This window comes from Nyctereutes procyonoides, unplaced genomic scaffold (assembly GCF_905146905.1).
Source record: "Nyctereutes procyonoides isolate TBG_1078 unplaced genomic scaffold, NYPRO_anot_genome, whole genome shotgun sequence".
Classification (NCBI taxonomy): Eukaryota; Metazoa; Chordata; class Mammalia; order Carnivora; family Canidae; genus Nyctereutes; species Nyctereutes procyonoides.
The window spans coordinates 1,819,639-1,846,963 of NW_026575043.1; the positions used below are offsets into that span (position 1 = coordinate 1,819,639).

Here is a 27,325-nt window from a genome sequence, read left to right on the forward strand (position 1 = left end):
CTGCCATCAGGCCTGCAGAGGAGTCTTGGAAACAGAAACACACGCTGCTCTGTCCAGTCAGCTGCATTCGCATGCAGTTTTTCTTTCTTTCTTTCTTTCTTTCTTTCTTTCTTTCTTTCTTTCTTTCTTTCTTTCTTTCTACGCATGCAGTTTCTTTCCTGTTTTTGTTTCAGTTCCACTCATTGGGGTAAAGAAAATGTGCAGATGCCACTTTCTGCAATCAACAGACTTATTAGGCTAAAACCATGGGTGACCTCTCTTCTGGAAACTGGAAAAACACAATGGAAATGGAAGGTGTAAGCAGTCCATTGGCATGATAAGCTACATGTCTACAGGAAAATGCAGACATGAACAGGCATGGTCAGCCTAGCTGTGCTGAGCACAGGGACATGGCATCTGGGGACCCAGGGGACAGTGCACAGGGATGCTGGGTGGGGAGACTGAATGCTGGCCTGGGGTGGCCATGGACTGCAGGGGGAGCAAATTGAAGGTACATTTGGGGCCTTTTTTTTTTTTTAAGATTTATGTGTTTATTTAATTGACTGAGATAGAGAGCACGAGCAGGGGGGAGGGGCAAGCAGGCTCCCACCGAGCAGGGGGCCCCATGTGGGACTCCATCCCAGGACCCCAGAACCAGGAGCTGAGCCAAAGGCCAACACCAAACCAACTGAGCCACGCAGGTTCCGAGTCTGAGGGGTTTAAACCAGATGTTGGGATGAGGGCCGAGGGGCCCTGAGGCTGACCCTGGCTGATAAAGGGGTGCAGTCACTCAGGTGGATTCCTGTAAAGCCTCTGAGATGGACAGATTCTAAATCAAAAGGAAGGAGAGAGCTGAAAATGTGTGTGGAGTCCACAAAGTGAGACTGGAATGACCCATGGGTGAGAGGCAAACAGGAGACAGCAGAGAGGAAAGCAGGATCTGGGGTATGGCAATGCTTGCAGCCTGGCTTTTGTCTGAAGTTTTCTCCTGGATCAAATGTTCAGTCTGGCCCCCAGCCCTGCTCATTTCATCCCTTCTCTAGGCCCCCAGGCCAACTGCTCAGATCCCACAGAAGTAGTGCCAGTGGTCTCCACTCTGGAGGGTGTGTCTTAGGGAACTGGAGATACAAGCCCAGAAACTCTAGACGTGGGCCACGTGTTCATCCTTGGCCTGGGTTCCCCTCACTGTCCTCCTTTGGGATGTCCCCCCCACACACACACAAGTTACTTTATGGGATTTCAACCTTGGATCTTCTCTTCCCAGAACCTTTTGGGTTTCCTGCTTGCCTAAAGCATGTTCCTCTACACATCCCTATTCTGGACACCCAGATGTTTCTGTCATAACCCCATGCCAAACCAACCCCCATCTTATTGCCGAGCTATCCCTCCCTTTAGGATTTGGCCTCTGGGGATAGGAGAACACTGGAAGGAGCTTCAGAGTCACCTCCCTGCCCCCTGAGCATCAGTACAGAAACAGATGAGGAAGGTCCCACACCCCACACTCTCTAGCAGCAGCAGCAGCAGCAGCAGCAAGCAGCAGCACAACCTCCCCAAGACCAACTGATCCCTACCCAACAGGGAGAAATGGAGGAACTGGCAGGTGGTGCTTCAGAGGCATGGAGGGAAGGCCTTAGGGCAAAGGAAAGCAGTCTGGCTGGGATATTCCTTAAAGTGCCCTTTGGCTGGGCTGGGTGGGGATTAGCTTAGAATGGAGGGTGTCTGTATCCCCAGAGGCAGAGTCCTGCCCCATGGGGGACAGCGGGATCTCCTTAGTGAAGTCCTTGGCATCAGCAACCACTGTGACTCTCTCAGGCCCATCAGTGATTGGGCAGATGGTCAGGGGCTTTTTACCACAGGACCACAGGCAGAAGAAAGGCTGGAGGGGACCAGAGAAGGAGGCATTGGAGAAAGCATAAATAGGGGACCCATCAGTCATATTGTAGAAGGAGATGTCTCCTGATTCATAGTCCAGGAAAATCCCCACCCGACGGGGGGGTCCTACCAATGGGAGAGGGGTCCGCAGTGGGGTGAGGGCCCAGTACCCATTCCCATACAACTCCACAGCCCAGAACCCATTCTCAGGAGTCATGGGGTCAAACCCTTTCTTCACCACATTCTCCCTACATACGCCGACTGCCCAGTCAGCCCTGTCTCCCACCTCTACCTCCCAGAAATGTCGCCCTGACGTGAAGGTTTCACAACCCAACACACAAGGCCAGGAGTCAAATCTCTCTGGTTTCTCAGGCAGTTCTTGACGTGAATCTTCCAGTCGGACAGACTTTGAATCCTCAGACAAAAAGAGGTGGGGGTGGGCAGTGTCTGGATCCAGAGTCACATCAACTAGAGACAGAGAGTGCAAGTCTGAGCATCAGTGACCATTAGGGGTTACAAGACCTATTCTTTCTTTTCCAATAAATAAGTAAGTAAGTAAGTAAATAAGCACTGTTCTAGATGTTGGCAGGTCCTCTTAGGAGGAGAACTGTTTGGCCTGTGCAGCTGTCTCTATTTTCCTCTTCCATCAAAAGTCTTGGGGTGAAGTGTGAGCCAACTGTCTGCCAATGCTCAATGGTCCCTGTCAGAGGGGCTTGTCTTCTCATCATCTCCCAAGGGCCCTCTATGTGCTTCAAGGAAAATGTGGAGGCCATTTGCCATCATCTTTCCCCTATCTATCCTTACCAGGAAAATGGGTTAGTGTTTTTTATTTCCAAGTATGATAGGACTTTGAATCCCCGGGGGATTGAGCCTCAGAGCTCCTGAGAAGTTCAGAGCCACTGACCTCTGTGCAGTGTAGCCTTTTTCCATTCTGCAATGAGAGAGAGAGAGAGAGAGAGAGAGTCAGTGACAGGTTTTCTAACAAGAGAGAACATCTTGTTGGTGAAATAATGACAAGAAGAGAGAACTTACTGAGCTCTTCCAGGAGTTTCTCTGGAAAACAAACAAATACCTTAATGACCTTTTATAGTGGGCATGAGGGAGGGTAAAAAACTGGTGTGAGGAACACATAAAGGAGTAAATTGTTAATTCATGACTACCTGATTACAGAAACTTTGTCAATAATAAGGAACAAGGATTATGGTGGTGTTTTTTTTGTTTTTTGTTTTTTTCCTAAGAAATGTGCCAGCAGGAAGTTCCTACTGGTTTGGGATTAGATCTTCAATCTTTACTGGGAAACTGAGTTAGAAGTGAGAAGAGAGTCTGGGGGCTGGGGAGTGGCGATAGTGAGTGAATATCAGGTCTAATTTCTCAGTTAGCATTGGTTTTGACTCCTTCTACACCCCAGACCTTCATATTGGGTATCGGTGGATTCAGGTGCCTTATAATCCCCCCCTCTTGACTTTCAGAATTCTGGAATCAAATGTCTTCCCATTGGCAGCCATCTGAAAGGACTTGGATCTAACCCCATTTGGAAGCACGCCTGACAAGCAGCCCACGACTTACCCTTAGAGCTGAATTCATCCTTTCTGTGTCTAGATCTTTCCTTGTATAGTCTCCAAGTACAAACTATGGACCCAATTGTGAGAAGTCCCAGGACCATCAGGATGACAGCCACTGCCACCATCCAGGGAGTCAATCTTGGGAAGAAGGGAGCTGAAACAAAATCCCAAGAAGGACAAGTTGTTGTACAACTCTGAATAAATCCAGCTCTGTTTTCTGATTCCAAAGGGTTGGAAGAGAGGATGATTTGGACCTCTCCCACTCCTCCCCTGGCAAAAAATAGTCCTTCCAATGCTGCTTTAAGCTTTTCAGAAAAGTTTCAATCTTAAGTAGGTGAGGGCAGAGAAAGAGAGGAATGAAATGAACAGGAGTCATTTTGGGCCTGATGACATGCTGCTCACTAGGGGTGTCACCTTCGAGATTGGGACTGGCTGCCTGTGAAAGGATCAAAATGCCTTTGTTTTTTTGTTTGTTTGTTTGTTTTTCATGCCTTTGGCTAAGGATTTACTACACCTGCCCTTGGAAGGGATAAGAAAAAAATGTAAAAAGAAATAGCTAGCTCAGAGCCCAAATTCCTAGTTTATGGATGTCAAGGTTGCTACAAGATTACCCTGTTTTTCAACCATGCTCAGATGGTGGTTCCTTGTGCAGGCTATTTAACAGTGCTATGACAGCCAACAGGACAAAAGGCCACTCACACAAGTGTATTTGTTTAGAAGAAAACAACATGTATGGTCCACACAACCTCTTGAATTTCTGTTATATTGCAGAAAGCCTTAATGGTTTAGTAATTCCAGTTAATATAACCAAGATGATGTAATTATGTTTAATTTTGCAAGGTATACAACAGTGATCTACTTTGGTGTCAGTTTTTCAAGAAAGTTTGAATTCTGGGCAAGAAAAAAAAAGTCATTTCGGGACAGGACCTGAGAAATAAAGAAAATAATGGATCAATTCAGGTTATTGTGAAAATTCTTTCTTAACTGTCAATACAGGATGGGAGCCAAGTGAGTAGAGGAAGTAAATCAGGAAGGGAATTGTCACAGAATGGGACTGTGTGCCACAGAATGGGACTCAATGACCAAAGAATAAGGAAATGTTCCTGCCTAAGCCAGAGATAGTTTGGGGGAATAATGAGAATACCTGCTTTCCTGAGGACCCTGGAAACCTAGACAGAGCTCTAGCATGGGATGAGAAAGACGGAGGGGCAAGGGTGGAAATGGGTTTTCTTGTTACTTCAGGAGAGGAGGCCCACCCCCAGAGACAAAGTTTCTGTATCTAAGATCTATATCCCAAAATGGAAAATCTGGACTTTCTATGAGATCAAGGCAGATTTTATGGATTTAGGATTTAAAAAAATTTTTTTTAAGATTCTATTTATTTTTTTTTTATTTTATTTATTTATTCATGAGAGACACAGAGAGAGGCAGAGACACAGGCAGAGGGAGAAGCAGGCTCCATGCAGGGAGCCCAATGTGGGACTTGATCCTGGGACTCCAGGATCTAAAGGCAGGCGCCAAACTGCCAAGCCACCCAGAAGCCCCTAAAGATTCTATTTTTTGGGACACCTGGGTGGCTCAGTGGTTGAATGGTTCAGTGTCTGCCTTCAGCTCAGGGCATGATCCCAGAGTCCCAGGATTGAGTCTGACGTCGGGCTCCCTGCATGGAGCCTGCTTCTCCCTCTGCCTGTGTCTCTGCCTCTCTCTCTCTCTCTCTCTCTCTCTCTCTGTGTGTGTGTGTCTCTCATGAATAAATAAATAAAATCTTTTAAAAAAATATTCTATTTATTGGACAGAGAGAGAGAGAGAACAAGCAGTGGGGAGAGGCAGAGGGAGAAGCAGACTCCTGGCTGAGCAGGGAGCCCAAGGTGGGGCTTAATCCCAGGACCCTGGGATCATGACCTGAGCTGAAGACAGCTGTTTAACGGACTGAGCCACCCAGGGCCCCCTGATTTTATGTATTTAGAATCTTTTCTTTTCCGGGCACTGTGTGGCTCAGTGATTGAGCGTCTGCCTTTGGCTTGGTTTGTGATCCCGGGGTCCTGGATTCGAGTCCTGCATCAGGATCCCCCCCAGGAAGCCTGCTTCTCCCTCTGCCTATGTCTCTGCCTCTCTCTCTATGTACCTCTCATGAATAAATAAATATTTTTTTAAAGAATCTTTTCTCTTCTAATGAAATTGAGACCTTTATGCCAGTGGTCCTTTATGCTTAGGTGGGGAAAGTAGACAATTGTACCATGAAGGCATGGCTTGGGCAGGTGTCCCAGGCAATATGGCCTTGAAATGGCATCGAATAGGAACTCAGCCTTGATTTCACTGACCTGGTATCGAAATGTCTACTTCCTTCTGCTGGCCAAGAAGGAGGTTCTGGATACAGCAGGTTACATTCTTCATGGAGGGGTCTCTGATGACCACTGAAGCAGCCACACTGAACAGGCCTTCTTCATCAGGATTCCTAGACTCTGATGTGGATGAAAACTTTTCTCCCTCGGAAGTTCTCCACTGTATCTGGGGTTCTGGGTACCATCCTACTGAGGTACACTCCAGCCGGACTTCTCCACTTTCTTGAACTTCCATACGGATGTAAGGATCGGAGCCCAGAGCTATGGAGAGAGAAACTGGCCTTACTTCTTTAGTGGACGTTCTCCTGGGAGTCTTTTTTTTTTTTTTTTAAAGATTTTATTTATTTATTCATGAGAGACAGAGAGAGAGAGAGAGAGAGGGAGAATGGCAGAGACACAGGCAGAGGGAGAAGCAGGCTCCATGCAGGGAGCCCGACGTGGGACTCGATCCTGGGTCTCCAGGATCACGCCCTGAGCCGAAGGCGGCACCAAACCGCTGAGCCACTGGGGCTGCCCATCCTGGGAGTCTTATAACCATAGGGTTACACAGTTTTAGAAACAGAAGCACGCAGGGACTGGGAGTGAAGGATCCATCTTCATCTCCTATTTCATTACACAAGAAAGCTGTGCTATCAATAAAAGAAATTTCCTGGGATCCCTGGATGGCGCAGCGGTTTGGCGCCTGCCTTTGGCCCAGGGCGCGATCCTGGAGACCCGGGATCGAGTCCCACATCGGGCTCCCGGTGCATGGAGCCTGCTTCTCCCTCTGCCTGTCTCTCTCTCTCTCTCTCTCTCTCTCTCTCTCTCTCTCTGTGACTATCATAAATAAAAAAAAAAATTAAAAAAAAAAAGAAATTTCCTGCCTTATTGGAGAGGGATGCCATATCGGGACTTAGTGCTTGAGATGTGGGCAGGAGTTTGATGGGCCAACAAAGGGAGCTTTTCTAATCTGCAGGAAGAGCAAGACCAATGGCATAGACACAAGTAAGGGAGCTCCAGAGATGGGAGAGGGCTTTGGTCAGAAGTATTATGAAAACCTTGGGGGGTGGGGGGCGGGTAGGAGTACTAGGAGTGGGTATTTGAGGATGATCAGAGAAGGAGTATCCTTGAAGAGAAGGAGGTTGGAGGTTCTTTGCATTGAGATTGTAGCTGACAATTTAAGTTTCCTTTATCTGTGTTACTGATTCAGGGATTTTCTTAAATGGGTTTCAACCTCATCTTCCCTACACACAGTTATGTCCTAATATATTTCAACATAAAGCTGTTTTTCCTTTCTGTCTTCAGCCTGATTATTTTCTTACACTTCTACAGAGTACAAAAAACAAAACAAAACAAAACAAAAAACAAGCTGCAGAGAAGAATCCTCAAACATGTGTCCACAACTGTTGGTTTAAATCCATGTTCCAATTTGTGTGAAAATGTGGATACTTTTCATGAAAAATCTGCCATCTACAGCAGATTCTCAAAGATGTCTATCACTCATAAAAGGTAACAATGGCAGTTTTATGCTATCAGATCTCTAGGATTTTATAATCAATGTTTAAGATACTTCCCGAAGAAGGAAACGTGAGTTGTACATAATGCATTATGTCCCTGTTCTGAGGCAGGGACCCAAATTACACCCAAGTATTTTTTAAACTTTATTTTAGTATAAACATAAAAGGTAATATATTCATATACTGGAAATTATAGGGCAGTCTGAGGCATAGTAATAATATTCACAAGTATACAATACTTCTACAAGCATTGATAATGCAGTTTCTTAGGTATTGTCTGATTTTATTTCATTCTTGAAAAATCTCCTTTTGACAGTTTTACAGCAAGGAATAAGGCTCAGAAAGAGATTTGTTTGCTGCCATTCACTAGTAAGTGGGAAAACCAGAGACAGTGCATGCTTTCCTCCTGAATGCTTACCATTTTCTTTATTGTTTCGCCCTGAATTTTGGCTTGAAGCAAAATAAAAGGAATCAAAAACCAAAAACTTGTCTAGGTGGATCAAGAATGTTAAGGAGCAGCCAGGCTCTAGGATCTTAGGAAATCAGTCATTGGGTGCTAATCCATAAAGCAGCCTCAGAGGATGTGCATCACAGCCTCATCGTAGTGGGTGAAAAGTACGTAGTGAAAAGTAGATCAAATGTTCAGGGCTGAGCCTGAATCACGGAGACTACGGTGTGCCCATGGAAAAGAGTATTATAGAGCCATTCATTACATCTTACATTTATTGGATTAATAATACGGGGAAATGCTCTGACCCCACTCCCAAACGCCCCTCCCGCCCCCTCCCACTCTGGGCCTGCCCCCTTGTCCATCCTAAAAGGGATCTGGGCACTGCATCTGGTGGTTTCCAAAGTACCAGGGCCACAGGATAGCCCACCCCGCCCGGGTCAAAGCAGGCGTACTTACCGGCCACCTTCAGGTGCACGCTGGCCTCCTCGTAGCTTGCGTCCTGCCGGAAGAAGCAGCGGTACTCGCCGTCGTCCGAGGCCCTCACCCGGTGTATCCTCACGGCGACGCGCCCGGCAGCGATGTCGGCGTCCACGAGCGAGGCGCGGCCGCGGTACTCGGCCACCTGCTCGGCCTCTTGCTCGCGCCCGTCCCTGCGCACCAGCACCACGGCCGCCGCCTTCCCGCGGAACCAGCGCAGCTCCATGCGCTCGGCGCTCACGTTCGGGGACAGGTGGCAGGGCAGCTCCACGTCTTCCCCCACCGCCGCCACGACCGGCTCCGCGGGTCCAATCACGTCAAAGCGGGCTGCGAAAAGCGGGCAGGCAGACAGCGTGGACGCGGGAGCCCCGCGGCCGCGCAGACCCAAGTCGGTGTCGGCAGCGGGAGTGCCCGGCGGAGTCGCTGGGGCCGCGAGAGGGAGGCCCGGGCGGGGGAAGGGGGGGGCCTACCCGAATCTGGCTTGGACAGCTGGAAGAGAGTGAGGAAGAGTAGACACGACCTTGGGGAAACTGCCATCTCCAAGCCTTCCTGGGGCAGAAGCTACTGGTGGCCTACCGGTGGTCGTCAGAACTCCCGCCTGGGTGAGGAAGGAACGAATGAATGCACGGGAGATCGCGACGTTTCTTTCGACACCCTTCCCTGCGTCCTCCCCGCGGCTCCTTCCAGCTTGGAACGCCCCGGACCTTTGCACCTGAAGCCCTCCGCTCGCCCCCTCCCACTACAGACCCTTGGTCCCGCAGCCACGGCACCCGCGCACCCACTGCCCCTTTGGTCGGCCGCGCATGCCGCCGCGAAAGAGACCCTAAAACCCCAAGAGAATCTTAGAAGAGAATGGTGAGGCCTAGTAACCATGAATGCGCTTCGTATCAACGAACAAGGCTTGGGACCACGGCTTTTCAAAAACCTCTTTTCCCCCCAAATATAGTAGTTTGGTATTCGCTTTGAGCAATGCAGGCTGAGACAGAAACCGGGGGTTGAAATGGAAGAGAACAGAGAAAAGATGAGGGGAGAAGGCACAAGAATGGGAACCCCGAGAGAGCAAAGAGTAGAGGGTAGAGGGATAGAGGGACTGGGAAAGAAATGGGGAAGATGGAGCCAGAGGAAGAGCAAATGCGCTGCTGGCTGCGGGCTCTCGGGTTCTCTGGAGGAGCGGGAGCGGTCACCGTACTGATCTCTGATCTGGCAGGAAGATGCACCAGGGGGTCCAGCGAGCAATCGGTAGAGCTGGCTGTGGCCCCAGGAGCAAAAGTTAAAGACAGCGGAAGAAGGAAGGGGGAAATGCTCTCAGGAAAGCCTGCCCCCAGGTCCCACATGCCTTTACTTTGGGAGTGGGGGGGAAGTTTTCCAGAGAGATGGTGAGTCTATTTCTGGTCTTCAGCTCAAAGACCAGAATATACACTGATGAGCTGGACTCAATCAAAGGTGACTGGACAAAAAAGAGGATCAAGAGAACACTAAAATGAGATGTAAGGCCTTAAGCCTGTTCATTCACCTCTTCAAATCTATCTCCTTTTACCTCTAAATTAGGAATATTGTTGATAATACCTTCTTTGGAAAGGCACTGGATTAAATGAGATGAAGCAAGTAAAGTGCTTAGAGAACTGTAGGGATTTAGAAGATGGTAAGTTGTTATCCTGTTTGTTGTTTATGTGGGTTGAAAATTTAAAGGTAGGCTGGGAATGCATGTATGTGATGCAAGACCTCAAAGTGACCTCCCTGCAAGCAACTCAATCTGCATCTCCCTATTTTGAACTAAACCTCTTATTGTTATGAAAAAGATTTTAAATATGGATAAACATTTTTATTTTTTAGGATATTATTATTATTATTATTATTGAGAGAGAAAGAGAGCATGAACTGGGGGGTGGGGTGGGAGAGGGGAGAAAGAATATTAAACAGGAGCCCACGGCAGGGCTCTATCTCACAACCCTTAGATCAGGACCTGAGCCAAAATCAAGAGTCTGATGCTGAACTGACTGAGCCCCCAAGGGGTCCCTTTAAGACTTTATTTTTAAGTAATCTCTACACCCACTGTGCAGCTCAAACTGACAACTCTAAGATCAAGATTTGCTTGCTCCACTGACTAAGCCAGCCAGCCACCCCTGGAAAAACATTTTTAAAAAGTAGATCACTGGGGCACCTGGGTGCTCAGTTGGTTAAGCACCTGCTTTCAGCTTGGTTCATGATCCCAGGTCAAGCCCCACATCCACACTGGGGGGGGGGGGGCCCTTGCTCAGCGGGGAGCCTGCTTCTCCCTCTCCCTCCCTCTGACCCTCCTCCCCATTTGTGCTCTCTCTCTCTCTCTCTCTCTCTCTCTCTCTCTCTCTCGGTCTCAAATAAATATATAAATAAATAAAATCTTTAAAACAAAAGCTCATTTAAGGTCAATCTCTTCCAAAAGTAAGCATGTGCAACCACTCTTCTAGAATTTCTCGTTTCTTCACTTGTATCTTGCTGTGGTCCCATCTGAGCACGATAACTAGAGGGGTTTTAGGAAGAAGCTCCCAAGCATTGCCCAGCTCAGGTGAGAAACACCTCAGGTGTTATCTTGGGTCTTATCCATAAATTTAAAGTAAATTATAGCATTGTACTTCATTCTATATGAGGTTTGTTTATATATGACTCTGGATAGCTTATGCCCCCTCCAAGTGAAACCAAGTCTCCAGGATGATGGTTGGGTTTATTCTGTGACAGACAACTTCCTGGCCCCTTTCTCTGCTAGTGCACACCTGACCTGAGTCTTGCTTTGACAAGCTCATATATTTACTTCTGTCTTTTGTTTGCAAGTCTATCTTCCTCTCCTAACCTAAACTCTTGAAGTTCCTATTCTCAGGCTTTTCATCAGCATATAAACCAAAATAGAATTTGCAGCTCAAATCAAACCAGCTGGTCTTTGCCCTTCCTAGTTTGAAGTGCTTCTGTCTTGTTCTCATCCTGGCTTTTGGAAATATTACCTATAACCAGTTTCTTTTCCTTAACCCACTCTGACTAGACTTCTGACCTCTGCTCTACATTGTCAAAAAAATTGGGGGGCAGGGGTAAAAAAAAAAAAGAGCTTTTACTTGTCTCAAGGGAGCTAGACTGACAAGGAAGAGGCCAGGGGAATAGAAAGCAATGGTATCCAGAACTCATGCTACGTGGCAGCCACAGTGTCAATTGGGTGACCTCTGAGTCATCTCTCCATAAACTAACAGCCCTAGACCCCCAAAGGCAGGATCTCTGAATCCAGGCTCACTCAGGGAAAAAGTCTACGAGCCCCTATCCCTCTAGGCTCACGCTGTGTGTGAAGTCCTGTATGGTGTGGGGCTGCTATGGGAAAGGTCCTGCTACTGCCCAGCCCCCTGGAGACTGGAAACACAAACTTCTCCCTTAGAGACATGAAAATCATTTGAGTTGAGGAATGTGATGGGCTCCGCACGAACAAATCTAACAGCAAAAATGTCAGGACTTGCCTCCCCTTGCTCTTTTCCAGTATGGCTCTAATTTCCCAGTGCTGTAGATCAGTTGAATCCAGGGATTACGCTCATCCTTGTCCTACGGGATCTTCATCTGCTCTTTATTGAGGCAACTGCTTGCTGCTTCTCTCTCTCTCTCTCTCTCTCGTTTTTAAGTTTATTTATTTCTTTACTTAAGTAATCTCTGCACCAGGTGCGGGGCTTGAACCTAGAACCCCAAGATCCAGTCACAGCTTTTCCCACTGAGCCAGTCAGTCCTGCTGTTCCTTCTCTTTTTAAAATTAGTTTTTTTAGGGGCACCTGGGGGGTCCAGTTGGTGAAGTGTCTGCCTTCAGCTCAGGCCCTAATCCCAGGGTCCTGGGATCGATCCAGCCCCACATTGATGGATCCTGCTTCTCCTTTTCCCTCTGCCTGCCGCTCCTCCTGCTTCTCTCTCTCTCTGTCAAATAAATAAATAAGATCTTTAAAAAAAATTAGTTAAAAAAATTAGTTTATCTTGCTAAAATAATCCATACAGATTTTTAAAAATCCAAACAGTTAAAGAGCTTTTAGGAAAAGCATCTATCTCACTTCTACATCTCATTCCCCAGAAACAGCTTCTTCACCTGCTTGTATTATCTGGCATTTATCTAGGTATTTCTCAAGACTATAATATATTACCTTCTTTTTTTTTTTTTAAGATTTATTTACTTGAGAGAGAGAGCGTGTGAGCATACACGTGTGTGTGGGGGGGGGTGGAGGGCAGAAGGAGGGAATCTTCAAGCAGACCTCCCTACCCCACCCATGAGATCACGACTTGAGCCAAAACCAAGAGTCCATCCCTCAACTGACTGAGCCACCCAGGCGCCCTGAAACTATAACCTATTTCTGTTGCTATTTCTTGACATAATCATTTTTAGATCTCACTTTTCAAAGCCCTAGCAATTAAGTTGATGATGATTTAGTTCTTGTGACAGTTAATTTCCTTTGTCAATTGACTGGACCTAAGCAATGCCCAGATAGCTGATAAAACATTATTTCTGAATGTCTGTGGGAATGTTTCTGGAAGAGATTAGCATTTGAATCTGTAGACAGGTTAAAGTAGATCTCCCTCAACAATGTGGACGGGCACCATCCAATCCATGCAGGGCCCGAATGGAAAAAACAGGAAGGGCAAATCTGCTCTCTGCTTGAGCTGGGACATCCATCTTCTCCATCCCTCAGACATTGGCTCCCCTGGTTCTCAGGCCTTGGAGTTTGGACTGGTAGGCCATCACTTTTCCTGGGCATCCAGCCTGCAGGGCACAGATCATGGGGCTCGTCTGCCTCCATAATCCCACAAATCAGCCCTCCTAACACATCTTTTTCTATACATCTGTATAGATCCTGTTGGTTCTGTTTCTCTAGAGAACCCTGATGGATACAGCTCTTTAATCACCATTAGAAATAGATCCCTTTTGTTCCATGTTTCCAATGCTATGGTTCTGTAGCTATAATTTTATGGATCCAAGTATCACATCTGATTAATTTCTTTTCCTATACAATTTCTTGGGTTTTTCGGGGATGGAAGAGGGAAGGAATTAAATGGTTCATCTTTTTTTTGTTTGTTTGTTTACATTTCTGTGTTCCCATCACAGGTTTTTTCCCACCCCTCCAATAGCCTCTAGGTATAGTTTCCACAGTGAAATACATCAGATGGTTTATTAGTGTTAGGACGTGTCCCCCTGCCCCCAGGGTCCCTCCCAGAGCGATGTTTAACTTACCTGAGCCTGTTTCACTGGAGGGTTTTCTAAATAACAGATTCTGATTCGATAGATCTGGACAGGATCAGAGTGGTCCTAACTGAGCTGCTGGTCCACAGGAGTTTACCCTGATCATTATTCAGAAGTCACAAGTGAGGAGGCAGCTGGCAGCTTTATATGAATTGTGGAGCTGCCCCTGAGGGGTGGCTCTGGCTCAGGGTCTTGGGCTAATTTATGTTGCTAAACCAAGCTATAACAAAGGGTGAGGGCCAACGGGCACCGGGTATAGTACTGAATTCAGTGGTTTCCGAGGGAGCTTCATGGTCAACTGCTCTTTCTTGGGGCACACACCGTTGACATGCAGATAATAACTAGAAGTGATCTAATGATATATCCACATTGTAACACTAACCTCATTCCCCTATTTACCAAGCCTGTGTTAAATTCAGGTGTGGGGACACCTGGGTGGCTCAGTTGTTGAGCATCTGCCTTCAGCTCAGGACATGATCCTGGGATCCTGGGATTGAGTCCCACATCAGGTTCCTTGTGGGGAGGCTGCTTCTCCCTCTGCCTATGTCTCTGCCTCTCTGTGTCTCTCATGGATAAATAAAAAATAAAATCTTAAAAAAAAAAATTCAGGTGTGTGTGGCCGTACCAGGGTTTGCATTTGGGAAGGGTGGCTAGAAAGGAAACAAAAAGGCCTGGAGAAAATACAGGGATAGATTTCTGTGTAGAAGAGGGACTCCTGGAGTTGGAGGGAGGATAAGTGTGCCCTGGGAGCAAGACACTGAGGTCTGGTTGAGTGGGGACATCTCTGAGTCAGGTTCCTGGAAACCTGAAAAGGAAAGTTCCTGGAACACAGAAGGAGCAGACAGGGAACTCATGGGAGCCAACAGAGTGAGGTTGGACTGGACAGGCGTAAATTGGAAGATCCTGTGACGGGGTCAGGGTGGTGCAGACCACTTTTGAGTTCTTTCCAGAATCTCTCCCCTGCAGCCTCTTTTCCTGTTACCTGGGAAGCAAACCCTCCAAAGCTACATGCATTCACCTTCTGCGAGGAGGCTCTAAAAATATGAAAATACAGAGTTTAGCTCTTCTTTGGCTGAGGATCTTTTAGGGTGAATATCACAGAAAGTGTACGCAGGTGATTACTGAGAGAGACAGACACAGAGAGAGACAGAAAGAGAGACACAGACAAGTTAAGAGGAGAGGGAGGGGAGAGGAGGGAGGGGGAGAAGAGGAGGGGAAGGAAGAGAAAGAAGGGGAAAGAGTCAGTGAATGTGAGAGATTCAGAAGGCATCTCTTTTTTTCTTCAAAGAATTGATACACCATGCTAAGAATTGTCAGTTATCCTCAGGAGAAGACCTTTCCCAACCTGTTCAGTGGCTTCCACTCCCAGCCCCTGGCCCCCACCCAGCCTGCCTGCACCCCCCACCCCACAACTTCTTTCCTATTATCAGTTACAGATGAGTGTACCTTCAAGTTACTCAGGGAAAGAAATGCATGCACTAATCTTACGATCATATTTAGAGAGGCCTGTATGTCTGTCTAAGGACAAAGTTGAGGCAGTTTACACTCTCTCTTCTCTCTGCCCTCATTACTACAATGCTGTCAGTATTTTTCACTTCTGTGCATCCTGAGGCTTCGAATCCATGGTTGGTAGGAGTTCAGAGTCCCAGAAATAATGAAGAGCCACCGATGTGCATACAATTGTGGTTTTCACATTCTGCAGTAACAGAGACATTTTATACGAGATGAAAAGCCTTGTTTATAGAAAAAAGTGGGAGAAACCCAGAATTCTTCCAACCTGTTTTAGGTGTTTCTTTGAAAAATAAACCGAACAAAAGCAATCTTAATGATTTGAGCTAAGATATGAGGAGGATGGAATGTGCTTATGAATCACACAATGGAGTCTCTGTTCCCTTCTGTGAATACCTGATTATCAAACACCTGTCAATAAATCATGAACAGGAATGCATGTGTTTCAGTTTAAGTTCTTAGAAATCTGTAGGAAGTTCCTTTTGGCCGTAGATGCTAAGAGATGTTGCTGTATCTGGGGAAGTTAACTTGAAGTCTAAAGCCAAGTTTGGGAGGGATGGGTATGAGGGCTGGGAGGCTGACAGGGGTTCTGACTTCCTGATGGCCATGCTGGAGCCCACCAGCCAAAGCTGACCTGTGGCCAAAATAAACTGAATTTGATGGCACTTGTTACAGCAGTATGGACTCCACATGCCATGGGGAGGCTGGGAGGTGGGGTGTCTCAGTGAGAGGATATGGGAGGAATTTATAGGATTTCAGTTTGTGTTGGTGCTTTCAGAGAGGGTCAAAGAAAGAAAGGTTGCTCTGGATGAATGCTGTTGGAAATCAGGCGACTGTTGTAGAATCAGATATTCCAATTTTTATTAGGAAGCAGAACAAAGTGGGTTAAAATTTTAATTGGTCAAGAAGCAGTTAGCCGAGACAGGGATGTATAGTCATTTTTGTGGTTTGCATGTGGGTCTTGTATTTTTGTCTGTGCTGTAACATGATTACACAGGGGACCTATCTATTTTGTCTCACTCCATTACAATCACAGAATGGTCTTGTCTGATGCTGACCACAACTGTCATACCTGCTTTTTGCTTTCTCAATTACAGGCCATATTCTTTCTCAGATCTAAAAGTATTTGGGGTTTTATAACCTTTAAAATACCTTCTAGGGCAGCCTGCTGTTTAGCACCACCTTCAGCCCAGGGCGTGATCCTGGAGACCTGGGGTGGAGTCCCACATCAGGCTCCCTGCATGGAGCCTGCTTCTCCCTCTGCCTGTGTCTCTGTCTCTGCCTCTCTTGGTGTCTCATGAGTAAATAAAATAAAATCTTAAAAAAAAAAAATCCCTTCTATAGGGATCCCTGGGTGGCTTGGCGGTTTGGCACCTGCCTTTGGCCCAGGGCATGATCCTGAAGTCACGATTGAGTCCCACGTTGGGCTCCCTGCTTTTCCCTCTGCCTCTCTCATGAATAAATAAAATCTTTATATATATTTCTAAAGATTTTATTTATTTATCCATGAGACACAGAGAGAGAGGCAGAGATACAGGCAGAGGGAGAAGCAGGCTCTCTGTGGGGACCCTGATGGGGGACTCATCCCAGGACCTTTTGACCCTTTGCCCTGAGCCGAAAGCAGACGCTCAACCATTGAGCCACCCAGGTGTCCCATCCCTTCTATTTTTTTAAAAAAGGTTATTTATTAATGTAATCTCTTCACCCAACTTGGGGCTAGAACTCAACCCTAAGTTCAAGAGTCATACGTTCCTCTGATTGAGCCAGCTGGGCACCCTGAATTTTCCCCTTCAATTTTTGAAAAATCCTAGAATCCTATATCTAGATCCTAGATTGGTATGACTTTTGACTGAAAGTCATCTTAAAGGATATGGAATCCAAGCACATCTACGGTGTAAATGTTTACAAGGCACAAACACCCCTGACAAGCAGCCTGATATGGTGTAACAGGAATCAAACTCATCCTTCCCATGTGCTCCCCACCCCAATTCACTTCCAAAATAAAAATCCTGTCCAAATGAGACACCTCAGGCATGTGATGACCACTAGCAGAGAATTAGCCTTAGATGTACAGGAAGAAAGAAAAGCCCTTGAAATTTTGATGATGAAAGACAGCAGAATAGGCCACCCCAAATATGCCACCTTGTCATAGACATTATTTTGAGCTAAAGGTAATTTAGAAGCAGCCGACACAGAAGCAAAGATTTCAGAATTTTTTTCTGGATGCTGCATGGAAAATGTATTTTCTTTGGAATTATGCATTATGTGCATTTAAACTCTGCCAGGAAAAAAATATTTTTTTAATCTACTTTTTGTAGTTAGTAGTTATTTGTATAAATTAAAGGTTTTCAAGTTAGAAAAAAAGGAAGCAACCCACACAGGAAAAGCTCCTTACCTTCACCCCCCTTTTCTGTCCAAAGGCTGGATATAAATTCTCCTTTTACTGGAGACTGATTTACTAGCCCAGAGAGGAACCAGAAGAATCTGCAAAGAAATCTTTCTCCATTACTTCCCTCTCTTCTTTTTACCTTCCCTTGGGGCCTAAAATTGTTTTCCTTGGTCTGTTCTTTATTGAAGATAGTAGATAAATTGGAATTCTAAACTGCTATTCTGAGTTCCTTCTCATTGACGTTTCCCTCTTGTGATGTACACCGCAGACATTGTTTTTCTCCTTTTGATCTTGTTAGAGTCCCGGCTGCATCCTAAAATGGGGAGGGGTGGAGTTTTGCCTCCGCTAGCTACAAGGCTATAGGGAGAAAGGGCAGGTGCCCCACTAGGTGAGCCTCTGGCATAGGGGTTATCCCAATGAAGTTACTCCAGGAACAGTGGGTTCAAGGACGCTCACGTCCTCCCCCGTCCCACTGAAAGCAGGAAGCATATCTCCCATACGAAACATACCCTCCCTTTATTAAGTAAAAAAGCATCCGCATCTCCAGAGGACAGAGGCTGGAGAAAGCCAAGGAGATACTGGAGGGGGGACTGCTCCCAACCCCAGGGCTCTTTGGCTGTCTTAGCAAAAGCAGTAATTGACGCGAGGCCAAGGAAAGATCAGGCCGTGTTTATTGGGGGTTTATGCTCCAAGACCAGGGAGGCGGCCCAGGGAGCTAAGGTCTCAGCCCGCTCGCTGACAAAAACCCCAGAAAGCCTGTTAATAGGCTGAGGAGGGAAGGATAGATGTCCTAGAACCGAGGGGTGGAGATTCGGGAGGCTGTGCGCAGGTGCGCAGGTGCGCAGGTGCCCAGGTGCGCAGGTGCGCAGGTGCGCAGGCGCGAGGCGGCACCAGCCTCCCACGCCTCATTAGCATCTTAAGCCTCCACCCCAGGCCCCGACGGTGAGCGTTACAATGAGGAAAAAAGTAGGTGAACGGTCGGCGCCAAGGTCCACCAGGGCACAATCTGGTTTCGCCCGGTTTCTTCTGGCAGACATCCTGCTTCAGCATCCCTGGAGACGTGCTCACAAACGGGTAGCTCCGCCTTGTCTTCTGGGTGACCCGCTGGGAGCACCGGGCTTGGCGGTGAGGGCAGGGGTGGGGTACCAGACACAGCCCCTGTGCTTGCTAGCTCAATTCCCCTGAGAGATTTTACTCTCCTTATTTCTGAGGAGGAGGGGCTGAAGGTCTCCTCTTCTGAAACTGCTTCCTGCGGAGCCGGGGCGTTGTCCCTGTCCTGCCTGGAGGAGTAAAAATCTCGATGACTGCTCTACTGATCTATAGGGTCCTTGTTCTTCTTGGGACTGGATAGGTGGGTCCCTTGTGCCACCATCAGTCTGACAGGAAACTGCTGTCTAGAAGACACAAACTTAACCAGATTAAAGAGGCAAGGTCTGAATATTAACAAAAGAATTATTGGCACAAGCCAACCTAGGAAAGGAAGGTATCCTGTGATGTTAGGAGTCCTGAAGAGTTTAGGGATTGTGATTATGGAACCCATGCAACCATCTGGTTTGTCTGTAAATCTCCTGAATATTTAGTTCAACTTCTCCAGAGATGCTGATGTATGTACAGCAGGTGTTGTTGACCACTGCACAGACACCCCCTTGTTCAGCCCGAAGATAATCTAGAGCTAACCGATTGTCAAGTATGTCATTAGCCAAGGAATCCAGGGACTCCTGGAGGCCCTCTAAGGCATCACTAGCGTTTGAGGCCAGGTTTTCAATGACCTGGGTAAGGTTTTTTAAGGTTGTTTCATGATAGGCAAACTCTCCCCAAGGGGCAGCCAATCCCATGGCTTCTTCAGTTGCTCCCAAGATTAATCTGAGTGCTCTCGTATGTCTGGTTTGAGAAGTGACATTATATATAGTGGCGCCTAATCCTTTAGGGCCCAATCGTCCCAAAGTGCATTCTCCCCGGAAGTGAACATTATCTAAACACGAATAGGCCACTGCCTGAGGAGGCCAAGAGAAAGAGGAATTGGGGCTCCCTTCATAGGGTAGTTTATTTTGTGGTGGACCGCAGAGAAACAGATACCCAGGGGGAGCACATGCTTGGTGGGGTGAAGAGGAATTAAACCAGCTTCGTAAATGGGGACCCCAATTAGGTGCAGTTTTGCATCTGGGCGACAGGGGCCCTCCATCCAGTGGCCCCCCACCTAGTTCTGAGTCCTCTTCTATTCCCTCCTGGCTATCAAAAGCAGATGGGGTTTGGTAGGTGAGCCTCCAGGAAGGGGTTGCTGTTCCTTTCCAGTATGTACAGGAGAAGTTAGGTTGGTCGTCTGGAGAGAGTAGAGACGAGTCTACACACCAGTGGGTCTTGTTGGGGGTACATGTAGAGCTTGCAGAGGAGAATGACATAGGATAAATGGAGGGCAAGCTGCCCACATTGGTGAGGCAGGCGTTTGTCCGGCAGGGACAACAGGGCTGTCCCTGTTTTTTACAGAGAAGAGGCCGCTTAACCTGGAGACCAGTTTGATTCCAAGAGTCTGTAAGCCTGACACATGGCATAGCATCACGATCATCGAGTTCTACCACTAGAAGTGGTATGCTCCTAACAGACCCAGAAGTCAAGGTGAGAGTAATATCCTCATTTATAGGTACAAACTGGAGCTTAGGAATCCCATCTTGTGGGCGTGGATGACAGATCCAACAATTGGAGAGATTATTTCCAGAGGCCACGATGCTAGAAAAATTGACAATTGAGTTTTCTCTCCAGGTTGCCCCCACTTTGCTATTTTCTTCCCAACTCATTCCCAGGAGAAGGGCCAAGAGGAGGGTCCACTTCATCCATCCCATAATGATGGGATTGGTTTTGATCTTCTAGACCCCGTAAGGGCAGAATGGGTCTTTCCCAGGGAGGGGAGGTGACCGGAAACAGTACTCACAGAGAAGGAAAAGTAAAACAAAGGCAACAAAAAGCAAAGTTGGCAAACCAAAGCACCAAGGTATTATCACTTATCTGATTATGAGGGTCGCTTTTCAAATAAGTACTTGAGATCTTCAACAGGCTCACATGAGTAAGATGGTCCAGGCCTTTCAGGAATTTCTGAGGCTGTCCAGGAGAAAAAGGTATCAGCCTGGAAAGATATACGCAGCTAGGAATTCCTCGCAGCTTAACTGCTATTGGGGTGGCTAAAATCACCCAATAAAGGCCTTTTCACTTGGGTGGCAACTGATCTTCCGGGGAGTCCTCCTTCCAGGGTTTTAAGGAGGATCAGATCCCCTGGATTAACTGCAGTGGTGGTGGTTGGAGGGGTTCTCTTCTAAATTGCCTCTAGGGGGGTGCTGGTGGTATGTGATTAGCATAATCCCTAAAGCTTTTTGCACCTAGCCCAAATAAAATGCTGCAAACTCTGGCTTATTTTCCCATCTAGTAAAATACCAGAGTTGAGCAGGGGTCTCCCATGTCATTTCAAATGGGTTGAGTCTTAGGTTAGTCTTAGGGGCAGTGGCAATCCTGAGTAGTGCCATAGGAAGCAATTGGACCCAAGGTTCTTTTTTTTTCTTTTTTTTTTTTTAAATGGTGGTTTTATTTTTTATTTTTTAATATTTTTTTCTTTATTTATTTATGATAGTCACAGAGAGAGAGAGAGAGAGGCAGAGACACAGGCAGAGGGAGAAGCAGGCTCCATGCACCGGGAGCCCGACGTGGGACTCGATCCCGGGTCTCCAGGATCGTGCCCTGGGCCAAAGGCAGGCGCCAAACCGCTGCGCCACCCAGGGATCCGGACCCAAGGTTCTTAAGTTTGTTGACAAAGTTTTGCTAAAGTCCCTTTCAGGGTAGGATTCATCTTTTCATCCTTCTCTGAAGAATGGAGGTGCCAGGGAGCATACAATTTATAATTTATTCCCACAGCTGCCGAAAGGCTCTGGGTGATTTTAGCTGTAAACAGAGGCTGTTATCGCTTTGGAGAGACTTGAGAGCCCTAACCAGGGGAATTCTCTTTTAGGAAGGAGTTCTTGACCTTGGTTGCCTTCCCAGACTAAGTGGGGAAGGCTTCTACCCATTCAGTAAAATTATCAACAAACATGAGGTGGTATCTGTAGCCCACTCATGGTGGAAGCTGGGTAAAGTCTACTCACTTGTCTTCTCCAGGATATGTTCCCCTGGTGTTGGACTGGTGTAAGAAGTGGGAATCAAATGGATGGGTTTGAGATGCATAAATTATAGGCGAGGGTAACTTGTTTTACTTTATTGTCTAAGTCCCTATCCTGAAAAGACCCTTTGCACCAAGTCCCAAAGGATGTCTCTTCCATAATGGGTGGCATCATGGAAATGTTGGGCTTCTAGAATGAGAATTTTGTTCTCTCTCCTAAGCCACCCAGCTTTGTTCTGTATATCCCCATGTCTCAGATCTTCATGTTCCAGCAGCAGGTATTGAGGGCAGCTGGGAAACTGGTAATAATCTGAGCTGGCTCTTGTGCTCAGGTGGCCTATTTAAACAGTTGATTGGTCAGCCTTAATACTTTCTTCAATTACAGAGGTCTCATCTTTCTGACAACTTTTACAATAGACTCCAGCTACCTGATTGAGAAGTTGCGCTATCTCCAGGAGGGTGAAAATTAGGGCTTTATGTTTTATTGATAAATTTGTAACTGTTAACATTCCCCTTACTTTCCAGAAGAAAGACTTATTATTACGAATCAGTATAGAGACTTCATCTTTTCCCTTCTCCCAACTGTAAGGCCCTAATTTGGGCTATCAGTTTAGTCTTTTGGGTGGGCAGAGCATTGAGGTGGAAAAGCTCAAGCCTCTATGACTCTACTTAGGCTCATTATGTAGCCTGGCTTCCAGATGCCTCCTTCCGCAAAACTGCTCCTGTCCATAACCGACACCATATTTGGATGGTCAAGGGGTTTTTCTTGAAGGTCAGGTCTACTAGAATATGTCTGTTCCATTGTCTCCACACACTGATGCTGGGAACCTTCCTCTTCTACAGACGGGAGCAGGGGAGCAGGGTTTAGTTTGGCATACGTTTAAAATAACATCTGGGGAATCTAGCAAGAGGACCTGATCCTTAGTTAACCTTTCTCTGGTCAGCCAGTGGTACTCTTTAATTTCTAGTACTGTCTGAACCTGATGGGTAGTCAGCAGTTGACCCAGGTCAGCTTAGGGGTCTCGCTCACTAAGAGAGCTGGGCTGCCACTGCTCACAAGCAGCTGGGCCATGCCTGTGCAACTGGGTCTAGTTATTTCGAAAAACAGGCTACCAGTCTCTGATCAGGGTCCAGCTTTTAAGTCAGAACCCCCAAAGCAATTCCCTGCCTCTCAGGGACATCTAAGTAAAAGGCTTATACAAACTTGGGCAGGGGCCCCACCCAATCCAGTTTTCAAGGCTTTAAAAAGGCCCAGTGACATCCGTGTTGTTGGGGTCCCTTTCTCCCCACTCAAGGCCTATAAGGGGAGTTAGCATCAGACCATAATTAGGGAACCAGATGCAACTGAGCTCTGCCATAACCTGAAAGCCACAGAGAGTTGCTTTCTGGTTTGGGAAACGGGCACAGTGCTGGTGGTCCTCTTGGGATCCCCAGTCTGGTGTGAGGATCAAGTCCATATATTGGCCCTATTGTTGTGATATGTGGGCTTTTGATGGGGGAACCCTATATCCTCTCTTAACTAGAAAATTTCAGGTTTTTATAGTCTTATGATCTGAGGCCTGCTTAGCCAAATTGGCTATTAGCAAATTCTCAACATACTATAAGAGGATCCCATCTCTCACTTTTAATTCCCATTTAACTGTCTTGCATAGTACATTTCCAAATAGATGGGGGCTGTCTCCAAAGCCCTAGGGAAGCACCGTCCAGGTGTACTAAGTAGCCCCTTAAGTACCAGGAGTTTTTCATTCAAAGGCAAGTAAATCTTGACCCTCCTCGTGAAGGAATATGCAGAAAAAGGCATCCTTCAGGTCTGGCACAGTGGAAAACTGAGCATCGCCTGGGACCTGGCTAAGCAGATGATTCAGGCTGGGTACTCTTTGGTGCAGGGGAACAATTATTTTATTCACAGCCCTCAAATCCAGTACAAAGAATATTCCCCACTGGGCTGCCTCACTGCGGGATCTGGGGTATCACATGGGGATTGACAAGGTTCAATCAGCCCATACTTGAGAAATTGTGAAATTAATGACTGTGTTCCTCTTAAAGATTTACTCTGTATGGGATCCTATTATTCCCAAGGACAGCCTGCTCTGGGTTTTAACTTTATCTGAATGGGGTAGACATTTTTTGCCTCACCCAGGACATGAGTGTCCCACACAGGTGGAGCTACTCGGTTTTGTGTTCTGAGCAATATTTGAGGGCTCAAATCTGGGACCATCCAGCAGTGCCTGTGGATGAATTTGGGTTTCTGTTCAATTTTCATCTTAGTACCAACCCTTTTCAAGGTAAAACATGGCTCCAGAATCATTTAGCAGACCTCTCCCCACCAGTAGGGTCATCAGAAAAGAATGAGTAATAACATTTGATCTGGCTTCACAAGCCAGGGGAAGAGTAAGCTGTCTTACCTTTGACTGTCCATCTATCCCAGTTACCGCACAGTCATGGTTAGAGAGGGGCTGATCATCAACAGGGTGAGGCGGGACAGAGGAGGCGGCTCCAGTATCCACAGGGAATTTAGTTTTTCTATCCACCATGTCAAGGGTGACCCCAGGCTCCACTGGCATGATGGTGATGGGCCTAGTGGGCGCTCAGGCCTCTTCTCTACAGTTGTGTGGCCCTGCTTCCAAGAGGCTGGCCAGGAGGAAGCCAGTCAGCTAGGGCAGCCAGCTGTCCCTTCCACTGACCTTTCTGTCTGCAGGATGCACATTTGTTCCATCCAGGTGGCCTCTGCTCTGATCAGATGGCTCAGGCTAGAGTCTTCCAGGCCTCCTGGGATCACCCTGAGGTGGCGGGCTGTACCAGGGCAGCCAAATCTGCACCTTTTTGACTAACCTTTTGTCTTTATTGGCCTCCTCTGCCCTGTCTCAATTGTTCAAAACCTTGAAAGCCTCCTCCACCAAGGGTGACAGCAGGGTCTGAGAGCCTGACTCTAACTTTCATAGAATCCTAATATCCGAGGCAGATGGGGTGATAAAATGCATGGCCAATAGAGACTTCCCCGCTGCTGACTCTGGTCTCCACTGGCATATTATCAGAAGCTCTCTATCACTGGTTTATTTTTTTTTAATTTATTTATTTATGATAGTCACACAGAGAGAGAGAGAGAGAGGCAGAGAGAGAAGCAGGCTCCATGCACCGGGAGCCCGATACGGGACTCGATCCCGGGTCTCCAGGATCGCGCCCTGAGCCAAAGGCAGGCGCCAAACCGCTGCGCCACCCAGGGATCCCCACTATCACTGGTTTAGAAAGACAGCTGGATTCTCATCCTCTTCCTGAGTCGTTTCCCTCACTTTGTCGTAATTAACTGGTTTCACAATGCACTTCATCCCTTCAGAAAGGCAGGTAACAAAGTGCCTCATCTGCACCTTGTCCGTTCTGCCCTCATAATCCCATTGTGGGTCCTCGTCAGTGACAGCATTTCCTTCTACCCAAAGCACTCTGTCCCCTGGGCTGGCAGGTAACAGACTGACAGCATACTCACTAGCCTCCTAAAGATCCTGTCTTTCTCATCTAGGGTGCAACAGTAAGGACTATGATGACACCTTGTCAGGTGAGAAAGGAGGTTAGTTAATTTAATAAATGCATCTCTAAATTTAGAGGGTTTTCTGGAAAAATGACCAAACTTTTCTTTCCACAGCCCCAGGTCTGTGAGGGAGAAAGGAATGGGAACTCTGGTCACTCCTCCCTCGGGGATGGCACAAGAGTCCCTTAATTTGGGGTCTTGGTATTTCTCCCCACTTCTGAGATCTTTTGCAAAACAAGTCCAATTGCAAGATTGTATTAAAACTTAATGATCCATTTTGGGGCCACAGTTCCTGGTCTCCTAAGTTATGTTGGAGCCAAACAGTGTGGTAATATATATATATATATTACCTTTTTCCTTTTTCCTTTCCTTTACCTATTTCCTTTTCTTCAAACCATCCCATTTAAATTGATCCCAATGATTAAGAATATCCTAGAAGGGAATCCTTTGTCACATCTAAGGTGCTGACCAGGTTGGGTGGTTAGACAAAGCTGGTGACTTAATTAAAAAAAAAAGGTGAAAGCTGACTAGCAGGTGTCATCCCTGGGACTTTGTGTCTGTGTGAATAATGGACCTGTTCTCGTCCCACTTGGGTTTTTGGTAGAGGCCGACCAGTATGATGAGGCAATCTTGATTTCTTAAAAAAAGGCAGCTTCCAGTACAGAAAACGATTAGTCCCTTGAGGCCCCCGAATCCAAATCAACGTCTGGATTTCTTCCATCTTACACCAGAACCAAGTCTGGCTCACCAAGAATTTTCCTTCCCTCTAAATAGAATAAATTACCAAATGTTTCACAAGACAAACAAAAAGGGAAAAGACAGGATGATCAGCGGCAAGACAAGACATGGTAGGAGGTTAACACGCCACTTTCACAAAGACAATGAGATTTCTCAGGGCGACAGCTGATCTGAACCCCAAAGAAAATAACAGAGTCTGGAAATAATTCTGGGTTTTAAATAAACCCAGGAAACAGAGACCAGCTAGAAGAAAAGCCAGGGGAGGGGCCACGAGCCATAAGCCACGAGTCACGGGGGGAGGGAACACTTAGGTCGGGCTCGGCCCACCAGAGGACCTCCAGTGACCCCGCAGGGGATCAATACCGGGGAGAAGAGAGTGTGGGCACAGGGGACACTCGGCCCCGGAACGCTCGACCAGAGGCCTCCCTCCGCCGGGGAAACGCGCAGCGAAGCGACAGACGGGCAGGAATCCGCGGGCAGGAATCCGCGAAGCCTCTGAGCCTGAGCGGAGGCAGGGGGCCGACTCACCGCCGCGGAGACGCGGGACTCAAGCTCCAGGCCGCTCAGCCACTCCGGAGGGCGGGCGGGCACCATCCGCGGTCCGCCAGGGCCGACACTCGAGCACCGGGCGTCCTCGCGAGCAGAAGTCCCGGCGGGCTCCCGGGACAGACGCCGGCGACTCCCGAACAGGCTGAGGCGGGAAAGGCGCGGAGCCGGGAAGCTGCGCGCAGGCGCGGGGGCGGCACCTGCTACCACCTGCCTCGCGCGCCTTATTAGCATCTTAAGTCAACACCCCTGGCCCTGACTGTGAATATTATAATAAGGGGAAAAGTAGGTGAACGGTCGGCGCTGGGGTCCACCGGGGCAACAAGCCGGTTTAGTCCGGTTTCTTCCGCGGAGTTCTTTCTGGCAGACGTCCTACTTCCGCATTCCTAGGAGCTGTCTAGAACCACTTGCTCCGCCTTGTCTTCCAAGGTGACACGCGGGGAGCCGGGGGGCGGGGGCGGGGGGGTTTGTGTCCAAACACAGCCCCTATTCGATCTTGAGACCACCTTTGAGGGCAAAGTTAGGAGGGTCTCCTGGAGGAAGTGATGGTTCTGGGGAGACTTGTCTGCTGCGTGACTCACCTCCTCTTAACCCCAGTCATCCCCCTTTTCATTTCCTGCCTCGCGTTAGTTTGGAAGAATTTAAATGCCTAAACCAAGTGTTTGATGTTATTCTTTATTATACAAGCGATTTCCCACAAGGTACCCCACAGTCCACATCCCACCCCTCACCCCGCCTTTCTCAGAGTCAAAACCTTTCTGAGAAGGTCAGGATTGAGTTCGGCACAAGTGAAAGCGTTTAAAAGAAATACAAACCTGCTCAAAGCTTTATTGTCCGGAATGCTGAAACACTGGAAAGCTGTAATTTGCTTAAAATCAGCATAGCCAGTTAGTGACGCAGGGAAGGGGAGGGACTCCATTGTTAGGAAGGCTCCATTTCCCTTCTCTCGGCAAGGCCCAATTTACTCATGTTCTGTATTTCCCCTTGCACCTGAGTAAACCGAAGAAGCTCTGTTCCCACTCCAAGAGGGAGACATGAAAGTTCATCATTCTGAGTTTCCTCCTAGGCCCCCATAC

At 47.4% G+C, this 27,325-nt stretch overlaps 1 protein-coding gene and 1 long non-coding RNA gene across 5 annotated transcripts; one reads left to right on the forward strand and one right to left on the reverse strand.

Annotated features, from left to right (window-relative positions):
• Nucleotides 1–534: 534 nt before the first annotated feature.
• Nucleotides 535–17,386, reverse strand: BTN1A1 (butyrophilin subfamily 1 member A1). 4 transcript variants are annotated; one of them, XM_055322070.1, is made up of 8 exons: nt 17,311–17,386; nt 8,650–8,777; nt 8,159–8,506; nt 5,735–6,016; nt 3,418–3,567; nt 2,884–2,904; nt 2,756–2,782; nt 535–2,319 (listed from the first exon to the last, which is right to left on the reverse strand). In XM_055322070.1, the coding sequence occupies exons 2-8, from the start codon at nt 8,714–8,716 to the stop codon at nt 1,646–1,648; spliced, it is 1,569 nt and encodes a 522-aa protein (XP_055178045.1). In that variant the 5' UTR covers nt 8,717–8,777; nt 17,311–17,386; the 3' UTR covers nt 535–1,645. The 4 variants fall into 4 exon arrangements, with proteins under 4 accessions (XP_055178045.1, XP_055178047.1, XP_055178048.1 ...); XM_055322072.1 differs by lacking the exon at nt 17,311–17,386 and adding an exon at nt 13,398–14,748 and having other exon boundaries at nt 8,650–12,094; XM_055322073.1 differs by lacking the exon at nt 2,884–2,904.
• Nucleotides 17,387–18,009: 623 nt separating this feature from the next.
• Nucleotides 18,010–25,275, forward strand: LOC129507628 (uncharacterized). Its single transcript, XR_008664040.1, has 3 exons — nt 18,010–18,125; nt 18,158–20,836; nt 21,082–25,275. It is a non-coding gene; the product is annotated as an uncharacterized LOC129507628 (long non-coding RNA).
• The last annotated feature ends 2,050 nt before the right edge of the window (nt 25,276–27,325 follow it).

Excerpts from the sequence above, each read along its gene's own strand:
- BTN1A1 (XM_055322070.1), bottom strand. The coding sequence starts at position 8,716 with ATGGCAGTTTCCCCAAGGTCGTGTCTACTCTTCCTCACTCTCTTCCAG. Across the intron at positions 8,507-8,649 it reads GCTGTCCAAGCCAGATTCGG|CCCGCTTTGACGTGATTGGA; the intron begins GTAGGCCCCCCC and ends CGCTTTTCGCAG. Across the intron at positions 2,905-3,417 it reads GGATGAATTCAGCTCTAAGG|AGAAACTCCTGGAAGAGCTC; the intron begins GTAAGTCGTGGG and ends TTTGTTTTCCAG.